General features: G+C 45.2%; 1 protein-coding gene across 1 annotated transcript; it reads left to right on the top strand.

Annotated features, from left to right (window-relative positions):
- The first annotated feature begins 67 nt into the window (after positions 1–67).
- LOC125513779 (pentatricopeptide repeat-containing protein At4g36680, mitochondrial-like) lies at positions 68–1875 on the top strand. The gene has a single exon (XM_048678968.1). It carries the CDS (start codon positions 145–147, stop codon positions 1531–1533), a length of 1389 nt encoding a protein of 462 aa, XP_048534925.1. The 5' UTR covers positions 68–144; the 3' UTR covers positions 1534–1875.
- Positions 1876–15186: the final 13311 nt, after the last annotated feature.

The raw sequence follows: 15186 nt of genomic DNA, 5'->3' as shown, positions 1-15186 counted from the left end.
ATTGGTACAGTACGGCCCAGGTAGGCCCAACACTGGCCATTTCCATAGCAAGACTCCTCTTGTTCTGTACTCTGTGCTCTGTGTGCTCTGTCGCCCAAAACCTAAAACCCCAAACCTTGCTGTGATCCAATTCCACCCCCGAAAATGGCAGCCCTCGCCTCCCTTCTCCGCCGCCGCAGCGGCCGCCGCGCCGACGTCCTCCTCCGCACGCTCTGCGCCACCGCCACTGCGCCCCCCCTCACGTCCTCGGCCGCCAAGACTCGCCTCCGCCGCGAGTACGACGCCGACCGCGCCGTCTCCCTCCTCGAGGCCATCGACACCGCCTCCCTCTCCGCCGGCTCTACTCGCCATGCGCTCTCCCTTGCCGCACGCCGCCTCACCCGCGCCGGACGGCATGCTGATGCCGAGGCGCTCCTCTCGTCCCACATCCCAGCTTCCCCAACCGAGCCGCATCTCTCGGCCATCCTCTGCTCATACGCCTCCGCCGGCCTCCCCGAGAAGGCCCTCGAAGCCTTCCGCTCCGCCGCGCCGTCCCTCCCGTCCCCCATCTCGCCGATGCCCTTCAACGCCCTCCTATCGGCCTTCGTCCGGTGCCGCCGCCACCGCCGCGTCCCGGTCCTCTTCGAGGAGCTCTCCAAGGAGTTCTCCATCACCCCCAACGCCATCTCCTACGCCATACTGGTGAAGGCTCACTGTATGGTCCGCCATGACGCCAAGGCACACGAAGTGATAGCTCGGATGCGTGAGGAAGGTATCTCGCCGACCACCACCATCTACACCACAATGATTGATTCCATGTATAAGCAGAAGAAGGTAGAGGAGGCCCAGACTTTGTGGAAGCAGATGCTGGAGAGCGGGTGCAAGCCGGACCATGCAACATATAATGTGAAGGCCATGCACCACGGACTCAATGGCAAGCCCGAAGGTGTTCTCCAGGTGATGGCGGAAATGGAGGCCGCTGGAGTAAAGCCAGACACCATCACCTACAATTTCCTCATGACTGCCTATTGCAAAGATGGAAAGATGGAGGATGCCAAGGCGCTGTACCGTTCGCTAGGTGACAAAGGGTGCTCAGCGAATGCAGCCACATATAAGCACATGCTTGCAGCGCTGTTTGCTCATGGCGATTTTGATACTGCCTTGGAGATCTTCAGGGAAAGCATGAGCAAGCACAAGGTGCCAGACTTCAAGACAATGAAAGGATTTGTTGAAGGATTGGCGAAGGGAGGCAGGGTGGCTGAGGCGAAGGAGGTTATTTACATGGTGATGAAGAAGTTCCCTGATACTATGCTGTCCGGATGGAAGAAGCTGGAAAAGGAGCTTGGGTTCTGCTCAGATAACGGAGATACAACCCCTCATGCAGAATGTACAGCTGAAGAACCAGTCTCTGAGGCTGAGCCTGCTACCACCGAGGCACTTAAACTCAAAGATTCTGCTGCTGAGGAAACAGGTGTGTCTGAAGAATCTGATGATGATGAAACGCCCTCACCTGAGACATCCACTGATGAGGAAGTGCCGAGGGGTCCTGCTTAATTGAAGAGTACTTTGTTTCAGTTTGGTTAGAATGTTTGAATTGAGCTCATTCTCAACATTGAAGAATTGTTAATGCTGCTTTGGGGAGAGGTAAACACTAAGGTGTTGCTGTTTTTTATAAGGGCTCGTGGGATGCTAACGTGAATAAGTTATAGGATTATGTCACTTCGGAATTAAGAGTCGGCTGTTACTGTGAGCAGTGTGCGTGATGTTAGGAGATATTGTTCCGGTGATGCTTGCCTTCAATTAAAATCATTGGGCATTGCCATTTTTATTGTTATTATGGTTTTGTGTATCCAAGTTTACTTTGTATCAATAGTACTATGGATGTCTGAATTATTATTAGCAGCAAGGGTGTGCAGTGAAACCAGCAGCACTGCAAGTGAGTGAAGTGACTGCTTCACCATTAACAGTGTTGGTGCTGGTACTTTGTCTTCTCTATCGCGAATTAAGAAGAGTTTGGTTCCTGCTTTGCTTCCATGAACTACCTGTGGTAATAAAAAAAACTGCATTTTAGATGTTCTAATGTTTTGGAGTTGTGTGTAGTAATTTATTTCAGGAGTCTGCAGCTGCCAGGTTTGCCAAATCATGCTGCTGTAAATACCTTGTGATCAAAGAGCCCAAGAGATATTGTCATGCCATTCTCCATTCAACTCTTGTCTTGCGATGGCATTGCATAATTAGAAGAAGAGTAAAATGGGAATAACTTGGTAATTTGGGTAGTCAGCATTTAAATTTTAAGCAACTAAATATTATACCAAATACTTCCTGGAAGATCAGCAAGACATTAGGGACAGAAAGTGATGAATCCAGATATCCTACTTCACAAGGGAATTGATACAATCACTGATTCACCGTTCATGATACTGGTGTTAGTTTTACTTTGGTAATGTAGGAGATGGTATGCCTTTAGGTCTGGTTAGTGGTAATCTATTTGTGTTTTTTTCCTTAATACAGTGTTAGCTCTATGTTAACCTTCTTTTAGGTATTTCCTGCTTCAGGATTTTCTTTGTACCAAACCCCAAAAATATAAATAGGTGTATTTGCCCAGTATGTTGCTCTGGTTTAGTCCAAATATTTTAAGTTGCATGGTATCCTAGAATATGGCCTGTCTTATAGATTTTACTCCCATTTATTTACCTGTATTGTTCTTCCATAATAACAGAATTGATGTCGGTTAGACTTTGTGTTTGTTGTAATTTAAAGGTTTTCCGTGGAATATGAAATTCGAGTACGACAGCTGTTGAACTGAAAACAATCTGTTAGAAAAAAAGCTGAAGTAGAGAAGCAGTGGGGAGCTGGGGCTGAACACAGGGTACTGTTTTTCTGAAGCTGTGACTTGTATTGCTGCTCGAATATATATAGTACTCCCTCCATTGAGAGTTTGAGACACTTACAGCATTACTAGTAGAGCCTTCAAACCCTCAAACCTCTAAACATAACCGCTTTTTTACAGTTTTCGCCAAAAAAACACCGTAGACTAGAACCTCTAAACCCTCAAACCCGTAAAAAAATTTAGAGGTCTAACCCTCAAACCACTTTGCAATCTGTAGAAGTGAGGGTTGAGGGGAAAATCGCCCCCCAACCCGCACTCCTCCTCCTCGCTCGCTCCTTGCTCGCGCGGGAGCAAACCGCCTCCTCCTCCCGGCCTCCTCCTCCCGCCGCCTCCTGCCGCGCCGGCCATGGAGGGCCCCGCCCCCGCCCGCTGCGCCCGCCCCCGCCCCCGCCCACCCGACCGTGGCCGACGTGGTGGCGGCGACCCACGTCGGGGCCAAGTGGCGGCGGGCGGGCCTCGCACCTCCTCCTGCCGCCCCGACCACCGTCACCGCCCCGGCGCCCGCCCTCGCCGCCTCCCCGCCGCCCGCCCCGGCCACCAAGAAGAGCCGGCCGAAGGCGGCCTCTCATGGGCCGCGAGGGGCGGCCTCCAAGGTCGCCGGCTCGTCCCCGGCCGTGACCAAGCCGCGGAAGAAGCCCGCGGCGGCCGCCGTCACCAAACCTCCTCCCGCCGCGCACGAGGTGTTCGAGGAAATGGCAACCCCATCCTCGTTCATGGACCTCCTCCAAAACGCGGAGGTGGACCTCAGAGCTCCGCCTCTAGACCCCTTTAGGGCTGGTAGAGACTTGGAGGAAAAGGAGGAAGATGAGGAGGATGAAGGGGATGACGAGGAGGAGGTGGCCGAGATAGGGGAGGAGGCATTCACCGCCGCTTCCCGCCCACACGCGCGGTCGACAAACTACACCGAGGCGGAAGATGTCCTCTTGATTCGTGCTTGGGCAGCTGTGGGAATGGATGCAACCACCGGCACCGATCAAACCGGTAAACGGTATTGGCAAAGGATCGAGGACGTCTATTGTAGGATCAAGCCGAAGAATAGTGGGTTCATCCATCGCACTTTCCGGTCGCTTCAAGGCCGGTGGGAGTTGATCAAGCCCGCTTGTTCTCGTTGGAGTGCGGCCATGGACCAAGTGATAGATGCACCACCTAGTGGAACCGTGGAGAGTGACTATGTGAGTACATATTTCTTCACTATTTTGATTATATGTGTGCACTATGCTATTGGTGGGTTCTTATGTGATTTATGTGTGGTTGATAGGAGACAATTGCCGGCATGAGGTACAAGGAGATGGTCGCTTCCAAGGGCAAGCCATTCCCATTTAAGCATGTTTGGTCAATTGTTCAAACCTTTGACAAGTGGAAGTTGAGGGATCAAGAGACTGCACCCAAGAAGTCGGCAATGCTAAGGATGGATGATAGTGAAGATGAGGAGGAGAGGAACTTGGGCAAGCCCGAGGGAACCAAGAAGGGCAAGCTAAGGGTGAAGATGGAAGAAGAGGCGTCAAGCCTAAGGGAGAAGATGGACCACATGATGAAGGCAAGAGAGGAATTGACAACAAAGACATTGGAGCCGAAGCTTCTTATCACCAGAAGAAGAAAGAGGTCAAGCTTGCACAAGTTGAAGCAAAGCGTGAAGAAGCAAAGCGCAAGGCCGAGTTGGAGGAGAGGATGATCAAGCTCAAAGAGGCAAATGTATGGAACGAACTCATGGTGGAAGAGAAAGAGCACATGACGATGTCCAAGAAGGACATGGATGAAGACCAATTGCAATGGTGGAAGGACTACAAGAAGGACATCGCGGAGAGGAAGAGGATGTTCCGTGTTGCGTCCTCTACTTTTCGAGGTGACACTCCGATAAGTAGTTGTGGTGATGGCGGTGTGTACAACTCCACCAGTGCCGATGGAGATGCTTGATGGAGCCCGCTTGTGGTCTAGGAGATGGCGCCGAGGTGCAGCTTTTTGATGATGGTGCCGATGAGAGGAGGAAGATGATGATTTTGTGATGTAAACTATTAAACCATGCATCAATGATTGTCATTTGATAGTTTGTTTGGAAGTTGATTGTGTTCTTGTTGCTATAAATTGTGAGATGTCAAATGATAGATTTAAAGGTTGGGGTCGAGGCAAAGACTAGAACCCTCAAATCTAATCCTTAAAGCAGTTTAAGGATTGGATTTGAGGGTTCTAGTATTTGCCCCTGTTTTTCAACCCTTAAAAGTGTCAAAAAGTGGCACTTCTCAATCCTTAAAACTGCTTTAAGAATTTGAGAGTTTGAGGATTCTACTAGTAATGCTCTTATTTTGGCATGGAGGGAGTACAGAGCAAGTCGTTTGCTAAACTGAACCGACCAAGCAGCTCTAGTAACGAAAATTCGAATCTGAGCCCGAGCTTATCTGCACCTGCGCTCACAAAAAAATCAAAATAAATACTATAAAAATTCAAAAAATTCCAAAAAAAATTAGGGTGGTAGACAATTTGATGCGTGAGGTACGCTCCAATTTTCAAAACATTTAGACTTTTGTGCAGCTCTCAGCAAAAAAGGCAAATCAGAGGTCTGTAAAAATGTGTACTGTTTATATACTGTTCTGGTCTGATTTGTCTTTTTTGCTGAGAGCTGCACAGAAGTTCAAATGTTTTGAAAATTGGAGCGTACCTCACGCATCAAATTGTCTACCACCCTAATTTTTTTTGAATTTTTTTGAATTTTTCTAAAAGATTTATGAATTTTTTTTTGAGCGGGTGCAGATGCACCCGGGCACCGAAACGCGGCTCTCCTCTAGTAACTGCTTCTATCATTCGCCGACCTATTTCTTTGCTAGCTTTTTTCTCCTAATGCCAGGAACTTTGTCCTGGTGCCTTTTTTTTGTGTGTGTGTTCTAATAATAGTATGTTGGCTAGCTATGCTTCTCAAGTATGCGTCAATACAAATTATTTGGGACATTGTTGCACTGTGCTGCAGGTAGTTTTTGGTGCAGTTTACCATTTTCTGTTTCACATACACATTGTTGTTGCCTAATATCCTAGGATTAGAAGTTCTTATGATGATGCCTTCATGAAATTATTTTAAAATATTAGATCATTAAAGTATTTGTATCTTTTATCTTGCCAGAATTACTTGGCTGCATTTTTTTCTACTCTGATGTCATTTTTTTCTTTGTTCTTCATTTCCTGTTATCAATGAATTTAATACAGGGGTTTGCCGCTTTTTACTCTTAGTTCTGCCGTCGAAAGATTAGCTTGGTTTTGCCGCTTTTTAGACAGCTAGCTAGAAATTCGGGTATGTTGTGTGCCTTCAGGTTGTAATTGTAATACAAGGTCTCTCTGGTTCCGACAGTTTAGCCACTCCATACATCTCTTTGACAGTATCCTTTTTCCCTTTGCTGAATAATATATAAGAGCATGCACAAACAAATAGCACAGAGATGAAATTTCATAGTTTATAGCATGGGCTATTATCAACATATAAGTTTCACAATACTAGCAATGTATCCGTGCGTTGCAACAGATCCGAAGTAATATCAAACTTGAAAGAAAACACTCTAGTTTTGATATACATATATCACTAAAAATATATTATGTTTCACTCAAAAAAATATTCTTCAGACAGTTTTGATGAGGTGAGGGAGGGATGTCGTTGGTTTCAAGATACTAGGGGGTTTCTGTAAATTGTAGAAAAGAAGTGGCTATTGTTACAAAAAGGCCACAACTTACCTCACAGTCGTTAGATGCTGATCTAATGGTCAGAAATGACGGATGACAGACATACCATCATCACCAATCGAGTCTTTTATAGGAATAGAGATGTACATGCCACCAGTTAAACTATAGTTTCTAATCATGAATTAGTCACATAATGTTCATCTAGTATGCAAGTAAAATTGGTATTAATATAAACAATAACCACAAAAGATCGTGCCGTCAAATTTAACGAATGAGAAAGAAGGCTACAAAGCACACCTTTAAATTGATTTGGGTCGATTTTTCTATAATATAGGATATATAAACCTTCGACAAATGTGACTGAATATTGCAACTAAAAATAGCGTAAATGACTTGGTTTTCTATTTATGATACATAAAAACTGATTTGGACGGAAAAAAAATCCAATCACATGGTTTGATTTTTATTTGTAGTCAACAACATACAAAGATCATTTGCAAAAAAAACATATAAAGATGAATGAAGTGGGATAAAATATACAAACTATTATCTTGTTGTATCTTCTTATGTAGTAGACCAAATGAAAAAAAAAAGTCAAGGCCGGTCAGCCGGCTGTCCACTCGCGCAGTTGTTGAGGGTCATGAGCGTCGTAAGAGCATGTCTAGTAGAACTCTCAAACCCTTAAAGCAGTTTTAAGGGTTGAGAAGTGCCAGTTTTTAGCATTTTTAAGGGTTGAAAAACAGGGGCAAAGACTAGAGCCCTCAAACCCAACCCTTAAAACAGCTTTAAGGGTTGGGTTTGAGGGCTCTAGTCTTTGCCTCAACCCCAACATTTAAATCTACCATTTGACATCTCACAAATTATGACTATAAGAACACAATCAACCTCTAAACAAACTACCAAATGACAATCATTGATGCATGGTTTAATAGTTTACATCACAAAATCATCATCTTCCCCCTCTCATCGGCACCATCACCAAAAAGTTGCACCTCGGCGCCATCTCCTAGACCACATGCGGGCTCCATCAAGCATCTCCATAGGTGCTAGTGGAGTCGTCCGCACCGCCATCGCCACAACTACTCATCGGAGTGTCACCTCGAAAAATAGAGGACGCACCACGGAACATCCTCTTCCTCTTCGCGATGTCCTTCTTGTAGTCCTTCCACCATTGCAATTGGTCTTCATCCATGTCTCTTGGACATCTTCATGTGCTCCTTCTCTTCCACCATGAGTTCTTTCCATACCTTTGCCTCTTTGAGCTTGATCATCCTCTCCTCCAAGTCGGCCTTGCGCTTTGCATCTTCACGCTTTGCTTCAACTTATGCAAGCTTGACCTCTTTCTTCTTCTCGGTGATAAGAAGCTTCGTCTCCGATGTCTTTGTTGTCAATTCCTCTCTTGCCTTCATCATGTGCTCCATCTTCTCCCTTAGGCTTGACGCCTCTCCTTCCATCTTCACCCTTAGCTTGCCCTTCTTGGTTCCCACGGGCTTGCCCAAGTTCCTCTCCTCCTCATCTTCACTATCATCCATCCTAAGCATTGCCGACTTCTTGGGGTGCGGTCTCTTGATCCCTCTGAAGGAAATATGCCCTAGAGGCAATAATAAAGTTATTATTTATTTCCTTATAATCATGATAAATGTTTATTATTCATGCTAGAATTGTATTAACCGGAAACATAATACATGTGTGAATACATAGACAAACAAAGTGTCACTAGTATGCCTCTACTTGACTAGCTCGTTAATCAAAGATGGTTATGTTTCCTGACCATGAACAATGAGTTGTTATTTGATTAACGAGGTCACATCATTAGTTGAATGATCTGATTGACATGACCCATTCCATTAGCTTAGCACCCGATCGTTTAGTATGTTGCTATTGCTTTCTTCATGACTTATACATGTTCCTATGACTATGAGATTATGCAACTCCCGTTTACCGGAGGAACACTTTGGGTGCTACCAAACGTCACAACGTAACTGGGTGATTATAAAGGAGCATTACAGGTGTCTCCAAAGGTAGATGTTGGGTTGGCGTATTTCGAGATTAGGATTTGTCACTCCGATTGTCGGAGAGGTATCTCTGGGCCCTCTCGGTAATACACATCACATAAGCCTTGCAAGCATTACAACTAATATGTTAGTTGTGAGATGATGTATTACAGAACGAGTAAAGAGACTTGCTGGTAACGAGATTGAACTAGGTATTGGATACCGACGATCAAATCTCGGGCAAGTAACATACCGATGACAAAGGGAACAACGTATGTTGTTATGCGGTCTGACCGATAAAGATCTTCGTAGAATATGTAGGAGTCAATATGGACATCCAGGTCCCGCTATTGGTTATTGACCGGAGACGTGTCTCGGTCATGTCTACATTGTTCTCGAACCCGTAGGGTCCGCACGCTTAAGGTTACGATGACAGTTATATTATGAGTTTATGCATTTTGATGTACCGAAGGTTGTTCGGAGTCCCGGATGTGATCACGGACATGACGAGGAGTCTCGAAATGGTCGAGACGTAAAGATTGATATATTGGAAGCCTATATTTGGATATTGGAAGTGTTCCGGGTGAAACCGGGATTTTACCGGAGTACCGGGAGGGTTACCGGAACCCCCCGGGAGCTATATGGGCCATAGTGGGCCTTAGTGGAAAAGAGAAGGGGATGCCCTAGATGGGCTGCGCGCCTCCCCCCTTCCCCTAGTCCTATTAGGACTAGGAGAGGTGGCCGGCCCCCTCCTCCTCTTTTCCCCCTCCGCGAATCCTATTCCAACTAGGATTGGGGGGGGGGGAATCCTACTCCCAGAGGGAGTAGGACTCTCCTGGCGCACCAAGCTTGGCCGGCCAGCCTCCCCCCTCTACTCCTTTATATACGGAGGCAGGGGGCACCTCTAGACACACAAGTTGATCCACGTGATCTATTCCTTAGCCATGTGCGGTGCCCCCTGCCACCATATTCCTCGATAATACTGTAGCGGAGTTTAGGCGATGCCCTGCTGCTGTAGTTCATCAAGATCGTCACCACGCCGTCGTGCTGACGAAACTCTTCCCCGACACTTTGCTGGATCGGAGTACGGGGATCGTCATCGAGCTGAACGTGTGCTCGAACTCGGAGGTGCCGTAGTTTCGGTGCTTGATCAGTTGGATCGTGAAGACGTACGACTACTTCCTCTACGATGTGTCATCGCTTCCGCAGTCGGTCTGCGTTGGGTACGTAGACAACACTCTCCCCCTCGTTGCTATGCATCACATGATCTTGCGTGTGCGTAGGAATTTTTTTTGAAATTACTACGAAACCCAACAGTGGCATCCGAGCCTAGGTTATTTATGTTGATGTTATATGCACGAGTAGAACACAAGTGAGTTGTGGACGATACAAGTCATACTGCCTACCAGCATGTCATACTTTGGTTCTGCGGTATTGTTGGACGAGATGACCCGGACCAACCTTACGCGTACGCTTACGCGAGACCGGTTCCCTCGACGTGCTTTGCACATAGATGGCTTGCGGGCGACTGTCTCTCCAACTTTAGTTGAACCAAGTATGGCTACGCCCGGTCCTTGCGAAGGTTAAAACAGAGTCTATTTGACAAACTATCGTTGTGGTTTTGATGCGTAGGTGAGATTGGTTCTTACTTAAGCCCGTAGCAGCCACGTAAAACTTGCAACAATAAAGTAGAGGACGTCTAACTTGTTTTTGCAGGGCATGTTGTGATGTGACATGGCCGCACTCCAACGAGCACAAGCGGGCTTCATCAACTCCCACCGGCCTTGAAGCGACCGGTAAGTGCGAGAGATGAACCCACTATTCTTTGGCTTGATCCTACAATAGTTGTCCTCGATCCTTTACCAATACCGTTTACCGGTTTGATCGGTGCTGGTGGTTGCATCCATCCCCACAGCTGCCCAAGCACGAACCAAGAGGATATCTTCCGCCTCTGTGTAGTTTGTCGACCGCGCGTGTGGGCGGGAAGCGGCGGTGAATGTCTCCTCCCCTATCTTGGCCACCTCCTCCTCGTCACCCCCTTCATCCTCCTCATCTTCCTCCAAGTCGTCACCAACCGTAAAGGGTTTTAGAGGCGGAGCCCCGAGGTCCACCTCCGCGTCTTGGAGGAGGTCCATGAACGAGGATGGGGTTGCCATTTCCTCGAACACCTCGTGCGCGGCGGGAGGAGGTTCGGCGACAGTGGCGGGCGGGGCTGCGGGCTTCTTCCGCGGCTTTTTCACGGCCGGGGACGAGCCGACGACCTTGGAGGAAGCCCCTCGCGGCCCACGGGAGGCCGCCTTCGACCGACTCTTCTTGGGGGCAGGCGCCGGGGCGGGGACGGGGGCCGGGGCGGGAGCCGGGGAGGCGGGAGGAGGCGGTGCGAGGCCCGCCCGCCGCCGCTTGGCCCCGACGTGGGTCGCCGCCACCACGTCGGCCACGGGCGGGTGCGGGTGCGGGGGCGGGGGCGGGGCCCGAGTCGGGCGGGGCGGGCGTGGCGGCGGGCGAGGGCGCGGCGGCGGCGGAGGCCTCCATGGCCGGCGCGGGGCGAGACGGCGGGAGGAGCCGGGGAGGCGGGGATGAAATTTCCCTCCCGCGCGAGAGGAAAGAGGAGTGCGGGTTGGGGGAGTTTTTCCTCCCAACCCTCACTTCTACAGGTTGGGAAACAGTTTGAGAGTTGGACCTCTAATTTCTTTTACGGATTTGAGGATTTAGAGGTTCTAGTCTACGGTTTTTTTTCGATAAAAACTGTAAAAAAAAAAGCAGTTATTTTTAGGGGTTTGAGGATGTAAGGACTCTACTACACTTGCTCTAAAGAGCTGGGCACGAGGAGTGAGCAGCACAAGAAAATGTCAAAAGGAGTCAACCGCATGCAACAGCTAAATCTACAAGTATTCTGACTGTAGCGTGGCATGAACAACAGAGATGGGGCAGTTAAGAATTTTGTAGCATGTCACCCGCAAAAAAAAAGAATTTTATAGCATGTGAGGAGCAAAAGAGATGGACAGGAAGCGCAAGAGAATGGGAATCAGAAAAAACGATCGTTTGGCTTTCGGAATCAGACGATCGCATCAATTAAAGGTATAAATAAAGTAATATACTGAAATAATAAAAGATAAATTCCGGAGAGAAAACTCCGAGAAGATACAATAAATTAAGATTAAGTGGTGTCAATCAATTAGGGAGCCAGAGACTCAACTAATATTAAGAACTTTTCATACTGGCGGAGTATTCACAGGGGGTATTGCTGACCTTGTAAATAAAATCCTAGATAGGAAGTGGGTTGGTCTCAAAATAAATGAGTTATTAGTTGTAGAATATTACTCTCGTCAGACTTGATGTCACAAGTATAACCAAATGGTTGTTGGATTTTTGGAGTGAATCAGATGACTTCAAGACATATACAAATACTCCCTCCGTACGAATTACTTGTCACAAGTATGGATGTATCTAGATGTATTTTAGTTATAGATACATCCATTTCTGTGACGAGTAATTTGGAACAGAGGGAGTAGTACTTAAAAGAAACTTAAGATACAACCTCCGTTTCGGTTTACAAGTCCTACGCATATATTTAGGTTGTCAATGTTATCACTTTAATATAAACTATATAACACAAAAATTATACGGTTTGAAAATAGAACATCTGAAGTTTATATTGGTATATTTTTTATAATATATGACTTGTATTAGGTTGGTCAAATTGACGACCTAAGGGCACGCGCACACCCTATAAACTGAGGGAGAGGTAGTAAAGTGCTTGAGAGTGTATGAAAAAAATAATTAATGGTTATTTATGGCAGGTGATAGCATGTGGACGAAGAGTTAGGCTAGCCATAGTGGGGGTAACTTAGGTAGTAACTTAACACACCCCAGGATAATTTTGCTTATGTGGCAAGTATTTAATAAGGAGAGAGGTGTTTGGAGTAACATAATATGTTACTGTAACGTAGCGTTTCCCTAGGTAAAATGAGTCTATAAGGCAATAAATGAAACAATCTATGACACTACTACTAAGATACTTTGCATTATGGAGGTAGTAATTTAGACTAGTGTCATATGCACGACACTAGTGTCATATGCTTGATTCACTCATATGTCATTGATCTTACATTAAGATTCGTGTGAATATTTTTTTTCTTTTTTTTCTCTTTATGCTTGATTCACTCATTTAGATGTGCAATAACTAGAGCACATCTAGATGTATCCTAGACACACCCTATAAGTTACTCCCCACTATGACCAGCCTTAGTTGGACAGCGTTTTTAGATGGTGGGCCTACTTGATGATGTGGATAGACTGCATTGTCAAGGTAAATAAGATAGTAGAGATGAATCTATTAGGTATATATGTGCATGCATTTTTTTAAGAGAACACCATGTTTTCTTTTTATATTTAAAAACTATATTTAATTTTAAAGAATTGCCTTTGATTTTTTTGGACAAAATGGAAAAGTATTTTTTAAACACGAAATGGAATAGTATAACTACCATCGGACTTGAATATTTAGTATGTTTGTTTTGAGGTCTACATCTCAAAGAAAAGGACGCGTCTACACAGCGGCCGACTGCTCCCTGACGTTCCAGAGTAGCCGGCAAAAATAAAAAAAACTTTGATCTTTTTTGGCAAGTATTTGTCTCCTCCATCTGATTAGAAAAGATTTTATTGTCTCAAATGACTAAACAAAAACAACCCATTAACAGGGCATTAAATGATCCACATGCATGTATTCGGTTGTTGGCTTTTTCCTGCATGGTGTGGGCGGATGACTTTCTAGCATTTAATTCATGATTTATGAATTTTTGAAAAGCCATAACTTTTAAACCATGAATCCGAATTAAGATCCGTTTTCACCTTTGAAATCCTTGCGACGTGCTCTTCGAAACTAGATCCCGCATGGGTATGTTTCTATGAAATATTTTTTGTGCAATTTTAGTACATATTTTGTGCAACCATCTAGCAGTCAATGTGCAACTAACCATAATGGATGTGCAACTTCGCACCTACCATGTGGACGTGCAGTTTTTACTAATGGCGCCTCCACCCCCAAAAGTACCCACTTGGAGTGAGATGTGCAACTTCGTCTCTTGTCGAGGCCAACTGTCTAGTAGTTGACGTGCAACTTTTCTCCTACCCGTGGATGTGCTTTCACTATTTACTGCATCGGCCAACTGCCTAGCAGTAGATGTGCAACTTCATATGCTACGATGGCCAACTATCTAACAATGTGTGCAACTTTCTCTTCTATCACTCGTGGATGTGCAACTTCGTGTGTTGCCCCGGCCAACTGCCTAGCAAACTATGTGCAACTCCGTCTATTGCTCCCGCCAACTAAAACTAATACGTATCCACAAGTTGGTAGGGGAAGGAGTTGCACATTGACTAATAGGCAGTTGGCGTAAACAACAGACTAAGTTGCACAAACCATTGGTAGGGAAAGTGGGGAAGGGTTACATATCGACCACTACATAGTTGGCCGAGGTAGTAGACTAGTTGCACGGCATAAAAAGTTGGTTGTCATGGTTTCTTTGTTGCAATATCAAAAGAATTGGATCATGCAGCTACAAACTTGGTTTTCAAAAAAGTTGCACAATTCGGTACTAAAGTTGCACCATGTGGTAATAGAGTTGCACAATATAGCGTCAAAGTTGGTATCAAAAAAATTTCGTCAAAACATACCCATGCGGGATCTAGTTTCAAAGATCTCGTCGAGAGGATTTCAATAGTGAAAACGGATCTAAATTCCAAAGCACGGTTTAAAAGATATGACTTTTTAAAAATTTGAAAACCCGGATAAATGGACATGCGCATCCATGCAATAATGCGGTGTCTTGCCCATATGACCATCCTAGTAGTACATGCCACGTCACGAATAAAGACGAAATTTAGACTATAAAACTACATGCATGCGTGTGTAAGACCGGCCGCTCGTTTCTTCTAATTAGTGCGTAAGCACTTTTTAGAATTTAGGCAAAGAAAAAGCTTAGACTAGTTACTCCCTCCATTTTGTCATGTAAGTAGTATTATTTTCGGCATGATGACTAAGACACATAATTATAGACAATCTAGAACGAAATTACCCTTGGCTAATTAGTTTATTATCGGCAAGTAAATCATTTAGCCTAAGAAAGAAAGAAATATACGTAATCAAGAGAGAGATACTTTCCTTTTCTTTTTTACAAGGAGATATACATGCAATTAGGGGAGAGATACTATCCTTTTTTTAAAGGGCTAAAAATAAAATTATGAGAAATTAGAAGAAATACACCTTATATTAAAAAATATTATAAAAAACAAATACACCTTATATAAAGAAACAGAGGAAGTATTATACAAGGAGTTAATGGAATTCCTAAATAATTTCAAAAACCGTCTAGCATGCTGCACTAAAATTCGTGTGACCAAAGAGGCCAAGAAATAACTCTTGTTTTCCAATGAGATTGTATAATTAGAAAAAAAACATTTAAGCCCTGTTTGGGACTACTCCGCTACACCAAAATCAGCTTTCACACTATCAAATCCATTTTAAAGCAATTTCACTCAGGAGTTGCAGCTCCAGCAAATAACAGTTTATCATGTTTAGCTTTCAGCTAACTTCAGCTTCAACAATGATTTTTTTTGTGAGAAAGGTCTATTTGGTTGGATTATGTGGGAAAACAAAGAAAG

Source organism: Triticum urartu, chromosome 6 (assembly GCF_003073215.2).
Source record: "Triticum urartu cultivar G1812 chromosome 6, Tu2.1, whole genome shotgun sequence".
NCBI lineage: Eukaryota > Viridiplantae > Streptophyta > Magnoliopsida > Poales > Poaceae > Triticum > Triticum urartu.
Note: the sequence above shows the minus strand (reverse complement) of the source record. Positions and strands in the feature narration are given on the sequence as shown.

What these genes read in the sequence shown, in the direction of transcription:
- LOC125513779 (XM_048678968.1), top strand. Translation starts at nt 145, where the DNA reads ATGGCAGCCCTCGCCTCCCTTCTCCGCCGCCGCAGCGGCCGCCGCGCC.